Genomic DNA, 20,253 nt, shown 5'->3' with positions numbered 1-20,253 from the left:
ACACTATTTTCTCATTTGTTAGTCAAAACTGCATTACCGATTTCTGCTACTTCCGTTCAGTGACATAGCTTCAAGTTTGTTCTTCCGGGTCAAAGTTGCAGGGTGTCAAGCTTTAAAACGGACCCACCCAAATTCAGAATTATTAGTGAATTTCTGCTGCACCAGACGACATCTCATCGAACAGACAGTGCCAGGTGCACATAATCAACCCACTTTATCTTTGTGCCGACTCCTGTCCCCAGACTCGGAGGCTAACCGTTTAAAACCCGCCGATGTTGTTCGCTGGCTTCGGGTAGCAGCCAAACAAATGGTGTGGCGCTTGTGAAGTCCGTTGAAGGCATTGTTGTACTCGTGGATACAAGCGAGAGCATTTCTTGTTAGAAGTTTCGCAGGCGCGTCAAAGGATCGGCACGACGGAGTCCGACTGAATTGTTGACAAGTCTTTCCTGTGCAATCACAGGAATCAAACACCTTCACTCGACCTCTTATCAAAATGAGTGAAAAGGGAAAGTTGGTTTCGCGGTGGCAGGGCTCCTTCACGAAGGGGACCGATTTTGACTCCTGGGGTCAGCTGGTTGAAGCAGTCGACGAATATCAAATGTGAGTATAGTTACTCTTTACAATAAATCAGTCTTGTCATTTACGGTACCTGTAAATCAATCTTTAGAACTAAGGGTATAAATAAACGTGTGTTACCAGGGAAATATTTAATCATAAATAATAAATAAATAACTGTCTGGAGTATGTATAGCTGCACACTTAACCAAGTTTGTGCCTATTGAAGAGTTGGGCCAATGATTGGAAGATGTCACATTTATTGAACTGCAAGTAGAGAGATACACAATATTGAAATTATTTGGTAAAAAGGAATTATTGTGAAACTAAAAATCTGTGGTATTCGAAAAGATTAATATTACTCTTTCACACCATATTTTTACATATCACCGTTTCTCAATTGCAATTCCAGGCTTTCAAGACAGTTACACAAGGAAGCAACGTCGTCGTCAAGTCCCTTCACAGATGATCAAAAGGTAAACTTAAAGAAAATACTGAATTATTTTGAGATAGCTTCGAATCTGAATGAGTTATAACACAGCATGGATGGGATCTTTCATTTTTATTTTTATCAGATTTCTGTCAATGTAGATCATATAATGAGACCATTTTTGCAAATGCAACTTTATTTTAGCTTTTGCTTCAGTAGTTAGAATTTTGTCAATCCTGTGTCTTTTTGTACCCCTTAAGCTGAAAGATTTAAAAAGAAATAAATGAAACTAGTTTCAATATTCATAAAGTAAAGATGGGCATGTCTGACACCTACATACTTATTATAACTTATACAGAAGCCTGTGGAGTGCATCTCCTGCCAAACAGGGACAGCTGTTTCACTCTGTACTGAGTTGCTGGATACATGATCCATGCACGTAATATTTGTATGATCATTTCTTAGTGGGTAGTCTGTCTTGAAAGACAGATGTTGTTGGGTTTTTTTGTCATGATGAAAATTATTATTCGGAACCTCCAAGATGTCATTCAGCTGTGAGAGTGTTTGTTAGATGTTTGGAAGAACATTCAGTGTTATTAGGCTCCCATATAAATATTGCACAAATGCTTTAGTTCTCAATTACTGTATAAATAACAAAGAGTTGTGTTTGACATAAATATTAAAATTTTGTATTTATAATGACACAGAAAGATGTTTTTAGCAGTTTAATATTTTAACATTTTTATTGTACTGAAGCAATATTGAAAACGTTCTTATTGTGGTAGCTTGAATGATTTGATGGTCACAACAAATTTGATAGAGGCAAATATGTTAAATTGAATGAGCTATGTAATACAATGAGTTTTTTTCCTTCTTTTCCTCTCAGAGAACTTTGTCCAAGATTGCTTCGTGTCTTGAGTTGAGGAGCAGGGCTTTACAGGTAAGTTATGCAATAATTTGAACACAAATTTCAATCATTTCTTCAAGTTTTGCCATTTTTCTGTCAAGATAATTAAACAAAAATTGATAATTTTTTTTTTTTAATGTTGATTTTCCTTCTTGGTTATGTGTATGTATCCTGTAAAGCTTTTATTCAGAGTTTTCTTGGAGAACTTTCTGTTCCTCCAGGGCTTGGTTCAGCATGCCATGATAGTCATGTTTCTCTTCAACTTTAGCAATCAGCACTGAGCCAATTAACGGTTTGTATCCTTCCTTCTAATCAAACAACACACCCAAATTGGCCTGGGGCCAAATGGTCAAGTACCCGTATAGGAAAGCTAACAAGCTCTATACAAATACCAATATAAACATCCTATTTCTGCACTAATCATGATAACCAAAAGGCTCCCTTTTCAAAAGGAGGGCCGGGACAAATTGAAGTACAGACCCCTTGGTCATAATTGTTTTCAATTTTAAGTTTATGTACTGTCAGTGAGTCAAAATGACATTTATTCTGATCATCTGTTCATGGAAACAAATCAGTGATTACTTTGTAATCACATGATAAACACATTAAGGAGTTCTCACTACAATGGTTTGTTTGTATTACTGTATCCGTCCTTAACAACCTGTGGACATATGAAATGTACAATTCTGATAATGACCTGATTTGTCTTAGTTTGAACATGGTTGGAAAGACACTGTATTCTATGCGAATTCTCATAACTGAACACCGATGAAACAAAAGCTATCATACTGTTACCTCTGCATCGGAAGCATTGAAGCTTCAAATTTCTTATGTGCATGTATTGCTGACAATCCAGTATTGGTAGATTTAAATTGTCCATTGGATACTTTTCCATCTTCCCGACTTACTGATACCAGCAATGTTTAGCTATCTTGCAAAACAATCTACAAATGTTTGAATTTGGAAAAGGCTGATAGTGATATGAGCTTCGAGTCCTCAAAATAATATTTATTTGCCATACATTGTCTCACATAACTGCATTAGGAATGACACTGACACTTTTTCACATTGATTCATGATTATAAATATAACAGTAGAAGACTGTACATCCATTTAATTACATATATTTCATACCACAAAAGGTAGCAGGCCAACCAGCCTAACTGTTTGAAATGATATATTTACCATCTAATCAGTAGTGTATTTTTCCAGCTGTTTGCATAGCCAATTACTGATACAGTCCACCCACTAAGGGTCCCACACTGGCACTTTAATGGCGCTCGCTACTGTTCCTTCCAAAACTGTCCTTGTTCACTCCCCAGCTGTTGTCCTGCAAATTGAGAAGTCCGGAAATAGCGCGCTGAGATGAGATTTCATTAAAGAGGGGAATATATATAATCAAGACAGTTCATTTGTTGCACAACTTTTGAGGTGAATTTTAAGGAGTGTCACATTTCACAAAGTGGGCTTAGCTAGCACAGCGGGGATTGTCTTCCACTGAAACAGATCAGTGTACCCTCTACCGGATGACATTGCAGAACTTTTTGAGTCAATTGAGGAATTTCCGAAAATTTATCGGCATCAACCCTATCCGTGCACTTTTCGCATGTAAAATTTTCTTACATCAAAGAGAAGTTTCTTTGTTTTGTGATATCATGAATGTAACTCGAAGGCCCCCACACTTGATCATCAGATTAATCTAGCAGGAAATTTATTTACTTTATATAATTTCAATTGAGAACAAAAGATCAACAAAGCGTTAATGAGTACTTCATACGTGCACTAGTATAAGAAGGGATTAAGAAGGGTACACATGCACTGGACACAATCAAAACTGGGCTGGCCCAGCAGAGTGATGTCATTATTAGTTCATTTCCTGCAGAGTTATGTCAAAGTCTAAAAAATGGGCACACAGTCCATGTAGCCGACAATGAGATGCAAATGATATGCGGTCAAGGTCTCCTCAACTAACTTTCAGCTGGTTCTTCACTTTCTACTATTTTTTTAGTATTTTTTACAAAGGCACAGACTTATTCTACCTGCAACTTAAAACTGATAGTGATTTTGTAGCTCATTCTTTACTATTTTTCATAGTTTTTGATAGCCGGTAACACACACTTCGTGTTCGTGTCGGCTACATGGACGATCTGCCAAAAAATGCCACACTCTTTACGGATGATCAAATGAGTAGAGAATAAGAGCTGACTGTTCTCCTTTAAAATCTTATCTTTCTGCTATGAAATCCATCTATATATATATATATATATATATATATATATATATATATATATATATATATATATATATATATATATATATATATATATATATATATATATATATATATATATACATACATATATATACATACATATATATATACATATATATATATATATATATATTATATATATATATATATATATATATATATATATATATATATATATATATATAATATATATATATATATATATATATATATATATATATATATATATATATATATATATATTCATACAGCATGGTCGATTGATTTTTTTCCGGAGAAAATCTGTGTAGTCAATACTTGTTCAGGGTAACTGAACCCGGTCAAATCTCTGGTCAGTGTAAAAATATTTGAATGCGCTCAGATTTAAAAATAGTATGACATCATTGAGTCTTGAAGTAAAATACCATGGGAGTAGAGTTCCTGGTTGAAAGTTACTTGTGAAATTTTGTAACTTTAGAAATGATAAATTTTTATATGCATGAATTTCGTTGATTGTAAGGCATACTATCAAAATTATAGTTGTAAACTCAAGGTGTAATTTTGATGTGAGTTTTTGTCTGAGGAAAGAAAATAAAGAATGGCCCACAGAAAGGCTGTTACTGTCAAATTGAATTAAAATTTGTAGTAATACAGACCTGGTCATGACTAAGTCTGTTGCATTAACCTATCACATACAGGACATGTGGTGGTTTGAGACACCATGTGCATGAAGTGTGAGATTTTTATCATCTCTTTTTGAATTCTTGATGCAGCCAGTCGATAATCAAATAAGTAAGTTGATCTTGTCAAGAGTTTTTGAAAGTAATCTCCCAAAACATTACATAAGATGACATCAAATTTTCCAATGATTGGGCAGAGCGTTTAGATTCTGTTTCTCATATTATTACTGGTACTTACCAGTACTGTCATACATGATACTGATTGAAGTAAGTACTTCGTAGCTGACAAGTGTTATTTTACATTTTTAATAGACTAATTATTTCTGTTATAAGGCAATCACCTATTACTTGCCAGCTGAGATTTATTATTCGCAAATAACATGAAGATTTCAGTGGCAGTGCCAATTCCAGTACTGGTGGGGTTTGATTGTATCTGGCCTGGAGTCAAACCAACAGGACATACTACATGTAAAGAATCTATTTTCATTTAAAATCTTTGAAAATCATTGAAATCCCCCTAAACGATAATTTTTTTACTATCACACATTTTCTTGGTTCATTTTCAATTTATTGCAAAAATTGAACATGAAAGGTTTGTGCATGAACCAGGTGTTGCCATATATTTGAAGATAAAACATCTAATAAATTGAAACCTTTTCTGAATCTTTGTTTGAAATCATTGATTGAAAAGTTTGCCCATTTGGTAATTTTGTAAATCTTTTTCCTGAATGATTTGCTCTTTAACTGATCATCTGAAACTGAGATGCAAGTGGTGTACATGTGTTCCCATCAAGTTCCATTTTTTGGAACAGCCATTAGGAAATTATTCCGATGTCAATAATGACATAATCATTCAAATACACCTGAATTATTTTCCAACCATTCAAAAAACCTCTCAATTCTAGCGATTGCGGAAGAGAACCAACATTTACATTTAATTTATGCACCACATATCATATCAGTCCCAGTGGCTGTCCTCGAGATATCAGGCGACAAGAACAAACCAATATTTTCAACCCCATTCTTGCCTGCTTCACTCATGGTGCATATCATGTACATATTCTTTTCCAAAGGAACGGTTAAGGTTTTCTATCAGGGATACCAAATTATAAATTGATTTTAAACTTTACACCCTCAGAAAGCTACAGGTACACATCTACAATATGAAGACTTCTGAGTCTGTGAAAAGAGAACTTCAACATGGTAGCTCACCACATTCAAAAGAACGGAAACGAGATTTGAGTGTTTTAAGTATGCAAAAATTGCAATTTTAAAGCCCCCAAAAAAGGTTCAAATGAAATGTTTATAAAAAAAAATTACAGAAAAATGTACTAACATGTTGCATATACAAACAACGTTTGATAGCATACCACATAGTCCATCCCAATCATGTCATATTGATTACATTTTCTGCCGTGTATAAACATCAGATCATGGTAAATCATGGTTTCTGGCCTTCACCCTGTCTGTTAACAAATTCCTTAAATGTTTTAATTTCTGTTCAACATATCCCCGTAAGTCTGTAGAACTAGCGTATACACTTTCTAAATGTCACTTGTAAATTGAGCCAGATTTTCTGTATTCTCTGTACTCACCATATTCATATTTCAATCAATTCTGAAATAATACAATTTTTTTTTATTCAGGTGTTGATTTGTGTAATGGACTTCTTTGCAAAAAATCATATTCATGAATCAAAAATTACACGAGTTTAAAAGAAATTGCAATATTTGAGTTGAATGTTTTCTTTCCAATAACTTGTGCATTATTCAAAGATCAAGCTAAACAGGTAGACCAGTACATTTTAAAATTGGTGAGCTATCCCGGTTTCGGTTGATGTTTTGGTTTGCAGTCAAAACATCCGGCGCCCACTGTTTTACACAATGGGAAGGAAATATCTTTCATCTTTTATGACAGAATTGATGATTTATGTTTCCAGCCAGTTTCCAGGATTTGTGAGATAAACCGAGCAGATACTGAAGGCGACAAATCTGTCATCTCACTTCTGAATTTCATTCTTGATCGTATTTCACGCTATTTGTGTTATCAGGATGTACATATGGTGAAGTTTAATATCATGTTGTTGTTGTTTTTTATCTTTATCCCAGTCTCCACATTCTAGCGATGGTTTCGAGTTGCAAGATTTGAAGAAGGTTGAATCAGGTAATTATCCAGTTATCCTCTCCACTGTGAAAGCACTGAAAAATAGAGCAAAATTAAGAGTAAAGTTCGATAATTCAATACAAATTGATTTGTGGATTACAGTCACACAGTGCATGATGTAGGGACACACTGAGGGTAATGTACTAATGGTAAGCTAACAAAATGTATTTGTTGCCAGGGAAACCTGATAAGACCGGTCATAATATAATGCTCAGTGAAACATCCGGTAGAAACACAACCAAAGTCCATACAATTTGCAGCAGTGGAGTTACACTGGACATGTTACAATATTGATTTAGTATACATGCATGGTTATATCCCAGGGACATATTCAGGTGAATGACACATGGGTCACCAAGAATATTTGTCTTGATACAAGGGTTGGTAAAATAAAAACAAAGACCAGAGTTCATTTCATTTCCAACATTTGAGTTTATGCAGATGTTGCAATAATCTTTGATCTGTCAATTCAGTTCTGGTACATGTGTGTCAGAGGGAAACGTTCAGGGTAATATCAATCAATCAATCAATCAATCAATCAGCAAAGTTATCTAGTGCCAAAATCCAAAAACAGTGTTTTGCTCTATGATGCTGAATGTCTAAACCACACTAATACATTAATGATAAGTTAACAAACCCATGAGTTAATTCCCAGGAAAACTTGATACGGAGAATAATGCAGTGTTCGGTGAAATGAAAAAAAAATGACCAAAGTCCGCATCTTTGTTCACTGACTGAGTCAGGTCTTGCTGTACATGTTGATTCTTAACTCAGTGCTGCCACTTAAAAGCAAGGGTCATGTACAGATGTAAACTTCACAAATTTTTTAGGGTGCCAGGAATGCCTGATTGGACAAGTCAAAATAGCATTTGACAAGGGGAAACCATGACCACATCATTCCATCTAGGAAAAAAAATGACATGTAACCGATCAAACACTCAATAACAATTTCAGGTTTCAGTGAATCATTAACATTTACTTTGTGATGTGTGAAAGGACTATGACTCAAACTTTTGATAATTATTTTAAATATTGCATTTAAAGGTACACTGTCACCTGTTCCAATTTTGCCACAGTTACCATGGAAAGAGAAAAACTAACCAATCACAGATTTGAAGCGGGTGGCCGCTTTTTAAAGACAGCACCCTCACATGGGCATTTTGAATACCAAGGAGCGCCCCTTTGACCATATATGGGCATATTTAGATTACAGGTGACTGGTATACCTTTAAGTTTACTCGCTAACTTTCACTCATCAACTGTTCGAAGCATTGAGAAGCTGATATTCACTCATACATTCCTTAATGCACACTCTGACTTGATTTGATAGTCTCTGATATTTGTATAAATTTGATTTTGTTTTGAAATTAACTTACATTGTATACTTCTATTAAATATGTGCAACAATTTCAATTTCACTGGTCAATTGTACGAGCTATGCACAAATGCATGACAAATGACACTTACCATTATTAGCGACGAAGTTACGTAACTGAGGTAGCTTATAGAGTTGGGAGAGGCAAAGTTTACGTCATTTCCGTCAACAACTTCCATAAAACTATTCTGTCACACCACGTGATTACCACTTCCGTAAAACTATTTTGTCACACCACGTGATCAGTGTTATCTAACGACTATAGCATACCATTCACCCTGCACACTCACTATCAGCGAAAATAGTATCGTGTTGGATTGACATATAATTGAACTTAGAGCGTACGTGTGAGTGTATTGGCTTACATGAAAATGCGATAGACAATGATGCATTTACGTTAGAACGTCCATGCTCGATCAAATTGTTTTTGTTCTGTCAGTGCAAATTACGAGATTGGTGGATGTGGATGGACATCTTGCGTGCGTTTGGTCTTTGTCTGATATGCATGTCGTTTCGATCTCTTTTTTTACTGTGCAGGGGAGAATGAATTATGTTCTTCATGGGTTTCAAATATGTAAAAAAAAAATACGAAGTTTTGAGTGGATTTACGATTTCGCTTGCAAATTTACGAGCGAAAATTTCAGCTTCCCATTTCATCGGCGCGACCGTGCAAGAAACCTCAGTCTCCTACTACCTTCGAGGCTCCATGATCACATGTTGTACCACACGAACATGAAAGGCCTCTGAAACACTCAGTGTGTAAGCGTGTGGAAATTTTCGTAGTGTTTTTTCTCATTTAATTTGGCAAATTATCAACAAAAACCTCAATAATTCAAGGTAACCCTTTCTTCTCAATCGCTTCCTGGAGTTTCAAAGTCATACCAACGAAAATGAGTGAAAAATTTCGATGAAAAAATCGTGCATTGGCGAGAGTAGAGACTGAGAGTATTCTTACAGAAATAGCCCATGATTCGAGCTTGGTTTTCGTGTTTTTCGTTAGCGAGTTTTGAAATTTTTAAAGCATCTACAAACATTAAAATGACTTTTCATTAACAAACGAAATAAAAATCTGAGAAATTCAATTATTTATCTACAAATAAAAATATTTTAGGCAAGTGAATCATGCAGCTAAAAAGTGAATAATCAATGTTTTGGACGAGTACGTAGTGTGAGCGATTTTCGTGGGGATTCCCCGACCGTTCGTTCATTGCTGTGGCGCTCGAATACGCAGTCAGTTTCTGTGAAACGGATGAAATTTCTTTCAGGCGAGTCGTTTCAAGTTACTCTTGAGAAAAGTTACTTATTTATCAGTTGTTGTTTTACTGTTTCATGACACACGTTTTTGATTCAATCACTTGTTGACCTGAAAAACAACGATATTTAGTACTCTTTTTCAACAGACTTTTTATAGTAAGTAGCCGGTCAAAATACTATCGTTTTCAAAGTACATTTTGAGTGAACTTTGTAAATGAACATTCTGAACCATCGTGTAATGTAATGCTTGGAATTTTGTTGCTTTTGAGGTTTATTCTTGTTTTTTTATAATTATTGTTTAAGTTAGTTATATTTTGTGTTTCTTTCCATCATCAAACATTGACAAGTAAGCTTGTAAAAGTAGCCTTAAATCACTTAAATTAGAATTATGTGTTATCTTCTGGTTTTGTAATATGTAAATAAATAAATAAGTTGATTTCTTTTGATCGTTTCCACTTATTGGTATTTTTTCCTGGTTTAAAGTTACTAATATCCTTAACCCTTAGTCTCTACAATCTTAGAAAAAAAAATGAAACGATTGATTTAATTTAATAAAAAGAAACTTATTGTGACACAGTTCAGTCATTTTCATAACTCTGGTTCAAAATTCAGTGTGCTTTACTCATATCTTGGCAGTGCTGAACTCTCAGTTCTGTCATAGTATCTGCAATTGGAGAATTACTTCACATAGAATAATTTGTAAATGTAAATCAGTGCTGTTGAAGATTATTTAATTGTCAGGGTGTTGCCAAATCTTGTGTGTATATAAGTATGTCCGGTTCTGAGATGAGCTGTATTGGCATCGAAAGGAATTTGTTAATAACTGACAATTTAATTAATACAATCAATTTTGAAATTTACTCAATACTTTTGAGACTGAATTTGTAAATTTACTAAGAATTTTCGGAAGCTAGAGGGGAAACAGACATAACAGTGTGATGGGCGGACCAGAGAGTCCATGGAAATCAAGCAGGTTGTTCTTACATGAACATTGCTGTTTGGTGTGTTGATTTGTAACACGTACACTATGCTAACATGTTTCAACACCCAAGGAAACATTTGCAACTTTATAGTCAATGCGACATATAAATAAAATTATTTTAATTTTGTATCGGAATATCACAAAACAATGTTGTCATCATCGCAGTCCAGCTGTTATGAGTAAGCATGTTTACTTGGCTGGACCGATCAAGTTTCTGCAAAAAATCATTTCACTGTCAATGACAAGCTAAAGTGACGTCTTTAATAAATGTGTCCATTCAATATCCAAAGAAAATCAAGGCTATCAATGACACGAAGAAAGTTTGTCAGTCCCCACGGACGAAGTCTGGGGGGACTTATACATTGGGTCATGTCCGTCTGTCCGTGCGTGCCTGCGTGCGTACGTCAGTCCGTCCGTTCACGCAGACATGCCCTGGTCAATTTCTTTCAAACTTTGCACAAGGATAGTACCCTACCCCATACAGATGCACGTCGATTTGTTTCACAATGCGATCAAATTTGGCCGTGTTAGACTTTGAGGACTTTTTAGTTTACACCTCCATAGACTCCCATGTATAAGGCAGTTCTCCATAGACTCCCATGTAAAGGCAGTTCTCCATAGACTCCCATGTATAAGTCAGTTCTCCGTAGACGCCCATGTATAAGGCCAAGAAAAATAAAAATTTAGTTTCTCATCGTATTCTAGTGCAAAAAGGATGCAGTGACACAGTTTTTAGTCCCCACGGATGAAGTCCAGGGGGCTTATAGATTGGGTCATGGTGTCCGGGTCATTGTGTCCGTTCGTCCATCCGTTCGTCCATCCTTTCACACAGATATATCAGACATTTTGACAAAATGTCACGTGACCTTGGTGACCGTTGACCTCAAATATAAGTATTTGTCCATAACTCAGTAACCACAAGTGCTACACCCTTCATATATGGTATGATGGGATGACGCCACATATTCTACCTCATTAATTATGCACATATCTAATTTTGAGCGAGCCAATAGAGCTAGAGTCTGATTTTTTGTATATAGGGATAACTTAGCAATACAATTTTTTTATACAAATGTCACGTGACCTCAATGACCTTTGACCTCAAATATACATATTTGACCATAACTCAGTAACCACAAGTGCCACACCCTTCATATCTGGTATGATGGGAGACCTTATGACGCCACATACTGTACCTCATTAATTATGTGCATATCTTATTCTGAGCAAGCCAATAGAGCTGGATGTCTGATTTTTCGTATATAGGGATAACTATAGGATAGAAATTTTTTGACAAAATGTCATGTGAACTTGATTTTTTACCTAAAATATACGTTTATGTCAATAAATAAGTACCACAAGTGCTATGTCCTTTATATTTAGTAGGATGGGAGACCTTATGACAACACACGCTTTACCTCATTTATTATGCACATATCTAATTCTGGGCAAGCGAATAGAGGTAGAGGTCTGATTTTTGGCATATAGGGATTTATTAGCAATACATTTTTTTTTCAAAATGTTACGTGACCTCAATGACCTTTGACCTTGATTATACATATATATGCATATCTCAGTAACCACAAGTTCTATACCCTTCAATTTTGATAGGATATAAGCCCTTAAGATGTCACATCTTGTACCTCATTTATTATGCGCATATGTATTTCTTGGCTGGCCAATACAGCTACAGGTCTGAATCTTTTTTCCCAATTTAGAACCATAACTTAGACATGCCTCATGTGTTTCAAATTGGAAACAACGACATAGACCTATGTGCCCATAGATCTCAACATATCAATCCAGTGATACTTCTTAAAGGCGGAGCCTCCCTTTAAAAGGACGCCAAGGTATGGCCGCGTTCATTGTGTAAGTGGACACCAAACAGGCAACACGCGGGCACACGCTGCAGAAAATGCCACTTTATAGTTTTCCCCAGCTGCAAAAAACACAGACAGACTGCCAAGCGGTCATTGTTAAGTTGCTGCCGATCGAACTCTGTGGTTATATTCAATGTCTAACGCAACTGGAAGACAAGTTTTTCGAAAATTCGAGCGTTTGTGGCAGGGAATCAATGACCGTTGGCAATTTGAACTGACCGTCAATCAGAAAATAAAGCTTGCATAAACTCTGTTTGCAGGATTAGCAAAATGTGACAAAAGGTTGAGGTCAGTTTGTGTAATTAATGTTATAGAAATCAAACATCATACTGGCCATGTGTTTGAATGGGAGGAGAACTCCACTAATGCGAGAACCTGGGATTGAAAAGTGCGGCTTTAATGACCACATTTCCCTGCCCCATCAAGACTAATACTGCTATTACTATGTCATTGTCAATGACTTGTTTAGAATTATATTTTCGTTTTAAACTACAGTTCTTTGATGCAGTGTGGTCGTCTGGCAATCCATCATCACGGCAGATGTAGTGCATGCAATACACAGTCCACACTGTCCAATCATGCGTGCATGTTTTCCTGTTATAATTCAATCGGGTCAGAATTTTGTAGCAAGGAACATACAAAATCTTGCAGATAAATCAATTTGGATGATCTATGTACATCTATGCAAATTCCAAGTTTGGTGGACATGTGAAAATTATGTTTTTTGCCTTCATGTACAAGATGGCATGTTTACCAATCTGGACGCTCACTGCTAAAAAAACAATAGGTTTTATTACAGTTTCACATTTCAACCCTTTCTTCTTTGCATCTTTCTCAGCAACATTCCCCAAACCTCTCTCCTTGCATCCCTACTGCTAAATGCACTGAGGAGCACAGTGTCATCATTGACGCTATTTTTATAATGGACTGCACAATGAATTGTCAAAAATAGAAAGATTACAACAGCGATTCAAACATGAAATGATAATAAGCTTTTATATTTGTTTTGTCAGCAGATAAAAACATTATGCAAAATCATCACAAGTTAAAACAATAGTCAATTAAAAGCACAAACCTTTTCCCACGAGTGAAATTACACTTGTCAGAACCTGTTTGTAAAAAGAGCTGAAGGAAATCGCCATAGAAGGAGTCTTTAGGAAATAACATTTTTCGGGCTCATTTCGGGAGTATCTTTTTTGGGAGGGTGATGGGGGAATGCAGATTAGAATTTAAATTTATGTATTTGGCAGTAACTGTTAAACTGCCAAGGAGAAAGCCACGTATAATGACATGCCACCATTCAACCTACATGTAGATAGTTGATTAATATGGACTCTTGCTTGTGTGAGTGACCACACCCATTGAAATAACAAAAAAGTGCCTATCTAATTATATGTTTGTGTATATTTAAATAGCATATGTGCAGTTACCAAGTATTACATTGAGTCAGATTCAGGCAGTGGCAATTCCAATTAGAAATTTTTCATTATGGGAAATGAATGCTTAAATGAGCAATGTATACGCTTTTAATTACTTGTTGATGAAGGTTCACATTCTGTGAAGGAATGTTTGGATTATTAATTTGCTGGTGTGGAAAATGAAGACTGGTGCATTGAGTTATTCGACTCTTAAATGAGTGGAGGGTTTACTGAGATCGTCACTTCTTTTTTCTCAATCTTTTCATCTTTACGAAGTGCATTCTTTCGAAGAAAATATTTTTGGGTTATTTGGAAAATGTAATATTGATTGGTTTGGACACGGGGAATCGCCGTCACTTCTTCACAACCCAGGGATCCATCTTTCAAACCAGAACTGGACCAGTAATTGATGAATGAGGGTGGTGCTTTTAAAATGTTACTTCCCTTTTCAAGAGGACAACAGTCAAGTCAAACTGCCCGCTTGTCTTTCTGGCATCCATCAGTACCCAATAGCATATTATTTGCAATGACAACTACAGAGAAAATAACATGCAAAAATATAATCATCATTATGCACGAAAATTTTTGAGATTGATAAATTGATGTCAGCTTTAAATATGTAATCATAAGAAATACAAGTGACAGCCTGCAGCACGCTTACACGCATACTCAAACAAATTTTCTGAAGTGAAATATTTTATGAGACAGAACTTTGGGAAGTGACGGAAAATACATTGACATGTGCTTAGAACTTCTTCAATGTGAATCGAACATGTAATAAGTAACCAGTAGAAAATTGTACTTTTGTTGGAGTAAAACACATTCCTGTGTCCTGGTGTACGCATGTTTGATTATTTCAGGACACAATGTGCTGACCATATGTGCATACTCTGTGTATTGTAGGATAGTGACCATAATTGTGGTTTGTGACTTCAAGGACAGTTTGAGATAATCTCTGCTGCTTGAGAACAATTCTAAGTGTGTTTGCAGGTGACGAACATTCTCGTCGTAAAATTTTAGATTCAAAAGACTGAAGCGAAAGGTGTAAGTTTCATGAGATGGTATTGTAATAATGTACAACCGGTCACCGCAGAAAATTCCCATAACAAAAGTACATTGTCTGTTTGGACTGAGATCTACAAACTTATGTTCACCAGTTACTTTCTTGTACCATAGTAAAAGTTGACATTTTCTTCAGATGTTCATCAGAACATTAATCCAAAAATATGCCTGAATAGTGTACTGTATTTCAGAAAAGACAAAACTGTAGAATTCAAGAAATTTTGTGATATTGAGACTTGATATTGGCTGTCTTTCTCTTTTCAGTTCTGCCAGCGCTACTTAGTAAGAGCCAGTTAGAGTTTCCAGTGGCTGTACCCTCAACACCGCTGAAGTAAGTCAATCCAATCTACTTCTTATGTCAGCTTTGCTGTCTTGTAGTGATGATGCTGTTTGTTCCATGTACTCCCGTTCATTTATGTTGAAGTACAGAGTTTCCTTCAGTGTTTCACAAATGATTAAAATTAAATTGTCGGATTTGATATGGGGATCTGACTCTCCCATTATAACTTCGGAAATTTGATAGACTTATGTTGAATCAATCACCAAATTAATTTCTACTTTTGAACAGCGCCCTCAGGAGTCATATTTGTTCCATCATCATTACGAGAGGTGTTTTGCTGGGAAACTGATCCCAAAGCCATCAGAGTGGCATATGTATCGTTTAGCGAAATGTGTATTGCATTAATATCATGGATATGTTTCTAAAGTTATTGAACAAGCAACCCAGAAAGATAGCTGTATATGTATGCTTCTTCACAGGCCGCCTCCGATGCTTGACAGTGGCAAAATAAATGATCTTGATGTCGAAGATGAGGAAGATGAAGAAGAGGACGCTGCACTTGGGGCAACGGGAGGAAGCAAGGGAAGCGGTGGAGACTCAGCAACCACGGGTGGTTCAGGTCACACTTTCACAGCGCCAACTTCATCCTATAGATGTGAGTAAAAAATGAGATGAGTTCTTCCCATGAAGTCATCTACTGAAATTTGTGTGCTTTGATGCAAAACTTGTCAGCGAAGACATTTCGTTTCTATCTATTTATATGAAGTTTCTGTGCTGAAGATTGCAAAAGTAATATTCTTCATGTGACCATAGGCTACTGTATCAATGATTGTATCTACACTTGTTGAACTTGACAAGATTATAAGAATAACAAAAAATCATTGTCATATAAAAGTTGTGAACTTCATATTGTAAGCAAAGTAGTCATTTACTTATTGATGTATCTACATTCTGTTTCAGCTGGTATTCTTCTACCCAGAATTCCCAATGAACCCGGCATGACCTTGCTGACAATAAACATTGAAAAAATAGGATTCAAAGACGCCATATCACATGTGGATCCCTTTATTACAGTATCAGTGAAAGGTAAGACAGTGACTCTCTGACTTTCATTGTTTATTGTCTCTTTTTGAGGAGAAAGAAGAGGTGAACAAACTTGATTGAATTCAACTCTATCTAGCATAGTCTGCGTGAGCTCGCAGCAATTCCCACCTGTTGGGGGCGCTGTCTTCCTGCCATGCCAATCCACAACTCCTGGCCATGAAGGCTGCAATACCAAACACTAGCAATGTTGCTCACAACACATGATTATTCTTTTCAGATGTGAGTGGTGTTGATGTCACTTCAGTGCAAGAAACGCCAGTGTCAATAAAAAAAGAAGACCTCTACATCTATTTTGACACAGACGTTGAAGTTCAAAAACCGATAGAAAAATTGCCAAAAGGTAGATGAAGTGAACACTCTTTTCTGTCAGTGTGTACACTGTACCCCATTTAGCCAACTTCCACAGTTGTTGTTACCTAACATTAACCTGTATGAGAAACATCAACTGTAGTATATGTCCAAATTGTCCAAAGAATGAGACTTCAAAATTGCTATTTAAACACTGCACGCATGGCATGTATTCAGACCAAGTACATGAGCTCACAAGCTGATTTTTGAACTTGACCATGTACATGAGCTCTAGAACTTGCCAAGAGAATTTTTTCCAGCCACCTGGCAATTGTAGGTTTTGACCAAATTACTGTTAGTTTACACATTGAAAAATAGACACAAGTTTCAAAATTGATATTGTGGTATATGCATATACCAGGGTACTATTACTGTTCATATTACCATATTACATCCTTAAAGGATTTCCTATTGTGCTGTATCAATTTGTAAACTCTTCCCGCACTTTTCTTTCTTTAACAGGAACGGCAATCTTCTTCGAATTCAAGCACTACAAACCAAAGAAGAAATTCACCAGCACAAAGTGTTTTGCGTTCATGGAACTAGACGAAATCAAACCTGGTCCATGTGTGATTGAGTTGTAAGTATCCCCGACTGATTGAAACACCCAGTATGTCATGACATTAAAAACTGCCATTCAGTCTGCAGAACCTGTTCTCGTCAACAGAACACTAACACTGAAACCTGTCTGTGTTTCCTTGACAGATACAAAAAACCGACAGATTTCAAAAGAAAGAAACTGAGTCTTCTGACCTCCAAGCCACTGTACCTCCATCTCAGGTTGACCCTGCACACGGAGTAGACACATGTGTCCATGACCTCTGATGACCCCAACCATGGCTTGAAAACAACGCTGTGACATCAGACATAAACTCTACATCACCTTATGGAGTACTTCTTCCTTGAAAATGAACTCTTTATGAGGAAAACTGTGGTATTTTTTTCTCTATATTCATGTCTTTATGTCATGGTGAACCTAGCAACCGTTAATGTTGTTGTCATGGCAACAGTAACTCTCTAATGAAGTGCTGTCATTTCTGTGCCGCTCATATAAAAAAAATCACAAGATTGTTCAATATTTGTCAGGTTTACGTCATGTGATCACAACTGTCCAAAGAGATGAGAAGTTGTCTTTCTTCTCTAAAGGACTTTAAATAACTGCCAAAAAAAACACCTGACCAATGGGCAGGAATTATCTTTCTGTGTTGTCTTCAAGTGTCTTAGATACCCAATAGTTTTTGTCTCAAAGGGTATGTTATCAGGTGACTGCTTGTGTCAGCACCTCAATGTCAAGTAGAATGTTGTACGTTAACTTCACAGACAATGCAAGTGTAATATGACAAGTTTTATCATATTTTGATCAATATTGAAATAGACAAGGCCTATGGCCTCATCTACTGCTCTGAAAAAAAATTTTTGGTTGATAATGCCGCAAATCAAACTGAAGTGCCATAAGCTAGTGATATATGAGACCAGTGTAAAAAACTAATATCTTCATAAATACAATCAGATATTGTGGAACTATGTACTGCAGCAGGTCGTCTTGTAAACCTAGCATAGAAATAAGATCATGTTTCTGTGGTGACAAGTCACTTCTTGATTAATAATTGTTGCCAGCAAGTTATTGATAAAACAATCCTTGTAGAGAATACAATTTTTATGTCCTACACAGCTAGAAAACCACAGGCAGATTTCAGTGCATGCCTGAAACAGGGTCTGATCAGTACCTGTAACAGTCCCTAAGAAATAACCTCTGTTGCAGGATTTGTAAAATTGGTCAGGTATCAGGGGTGTATGGACAGGTGTGTATCAGGCCTGGTATTACAGGAATGTAAATACAGTGATGTGATTAGTCCCCACGGACACCGTCCGGGGGGACTTATAGGTTTGGTCATGTCCGTGCGTGCGTGCGTCCGTGCGTGCGTCCGTGCGTCCGTCCGTTCACGCAGATATCTCTGAGATGCCTGGAGTGATTTCATTCAAACTTGGTACAAGGATTACTTCATATGTCATACAGATGCACGTCAATTTGTTTTGTGATACGATCCAATATGGCCGCCAGGCGGCCATTTTATTACGATTTTTTCATGTACAGAGCCATAACTCAGGCATGTTCCAACCGATTTTATTCAAAGTTGATACAAGGACATCGACCAATGTCATAGATATGCACGTCAATTTGTTTTGTGATACGATCCAATATGGCCGCCAGGCGGCCATTTTATTACGATTTTTTCATGTACAGAGCCATAACTCAGGCATGTTCCAACCGGTTTTATTCTAAGTTGGTACAAGGACATCGACCAATGTCATAGCTATGCACGTCAATTTGTTTTGTGATACGATCCAATATGGCCGCCAGGCGGCCATTTTATTACGATTTTTTCATGTACAGAGCCATTACTCAAGCATGTTTCGACCGATTTTATTCAGAGTTGGTTCAAGGACATTGACCAATGTCATAGATATGCATGTCAATTTGTTTTGTGATACGATCCAATATGGCCGCCAGGCGGCCATTTTATTTACGATTTTTTCATGTAAAGAGCCATTACTCAGGCACGTTTCAACCGATTTTATTCAAAGTTGGTACAAGCTTATTGACAAATGTCATAGCTGTGCACGGCAATTTATTTTGTGATACGATCCAAAATGGCCGCTGTTCGGCCATTTTATTACGATTTTTTCATGTACAGAGCCATAACTCAGGCATATGTCAACCGATTTTATTCAAAGTTGGTACAAGGACATTGACCTATGTCATACATATGCACTTCAATCTGTTTTGTGATACTACCCAATATGGCCACCAGGCGGCCATTTTATTACGATTTTTTCATGTACAGAGCCATAACTCAGGCATATCTCAACCGATTTTATTCAAAGTTGGTACAAGGACATTGACCTATGTCATAGCTATGCACATCAATTTGTTTTGTGATGCAATCCAATATGGCCACTGTGCGGCCATTTTGAACCATAACTCAGACATGTATCAAGCGAATTCATTCAAAAGTATTTTTATCACAGACCTAATGAAGAGGACTCTATCCTCTCTGAGGACCTGTAATCAAAATACCCATTAACAAGTGGGGACTGTGTCATCAACGATGACTTGTTTCTGAGTATATCCAGTGCTGTGACCACATGACTGAAATACTGGTGTACAAACAGTGGTGTATCAGTGTTGAGTTTACGGGGCCTGTTACAGGGCCTGAAAATTTTCAGATTTCAGGGGTGTATATTTTTAGAAAAATGGGCCAATTTTGATGACAGAAATGAATACGGGCATAATTGTGTGTACATTAAAAAAAACTCAATCTTGTTACAGGTCTGTTTTCACATTGCTGTGTACAGACTTGCAAATACAGAGATGGGACAGGCACAAATTTCAGGCCCTGTCACATCACTGTGTCTACAGCACTGTATGTAGCCATGTCATCACAGCACTGGCCACAGACCTGTACACCAACCCTGATCACAGCAATGGGACGTCTTTGCTGACACAGACCTGTACCACAGGGTTGTGTCAGGGTCTGTACATGCCTGTCACAGGGGCAAAAT

General features: G+C 36.6%; 1 protein-coding gene across 1 annotated transcript; it reads left to right on the top strand.

The window, feature by feature from the left end:
• Positions 1-72: 72 nt before the first annotated feature.
• LOC139149695 (axin interactor, dorsalization-associated protein-like) lies at positions 73-18,296 on the top strand. Its single transcript, XM_070721568.1, has 10 exons — positions 73-600; positions 968-1,031; positions 1,872-1,925; positions 6,932-6,986; positions 15,222-15,288; positions 15,717-15,892; positions 16,198-16,323; positions 16,559-16,681; positions 17,152-17,269; positions 17,395-18,296. Exons 1-10 carry the CDS (start codon positions 494-496, stop codon positions 17,489-17,491), a joined length of 987 nt encoding a protein of 328 aa, XP_070577669.1. The 5' UTR covers positions 73-493; the 3' UTR covers positions 17,492-18,296.
• Positions 18,297-20,253: the final 1,957 nt, after the last annotated feature.

Source organism: Ptychodera flava, chromosome 14, assembly GCF_041260155.1.
Source record: "Ptychodera flava strain L36383 chromosome 14, AS_Pfla_20210202, whole genome shotgun sequence".
NCBI classification, from domain to species: Eukaryota; Metazoa; Hemichordata; class Enteropneusta; family Ptychoderidae; genus Ptychodera; species Ptychodera flava.
Note: the sequence above shows the minus strand (reverse complement) of the source record. Positions and strands in the feature narration are given on the sequence as shown.

What these genes read in the sequence shown, in the direction of transcription:
- LOC139149695 (XM_070721568.1), top strand. Translation starts at nt 494, where the DNA reads ATGAGTGAAAAGGGAAAGTTGGTTTCGCGGTGGCAGGGCTCCTTCACG. An exon ending in TGAGGAGCAGGGCTTTACAG is followed by an intron (nt 1,926 to 6,931) that starts GTAAGTTATGCA and finishes TCTTTATCCCAG; the next exon opens with TCTCCACATTCTAGCGATGG. An exon ending in TTTGAAGAAGGTTGAATCAG is followed by an intron (nt 6,987 to 15,221) that starts GTAATTATCCAG and finishes TTCTCTTTTCAG; the next exon opens with TTCTGCCAGCGCTACTTAGT.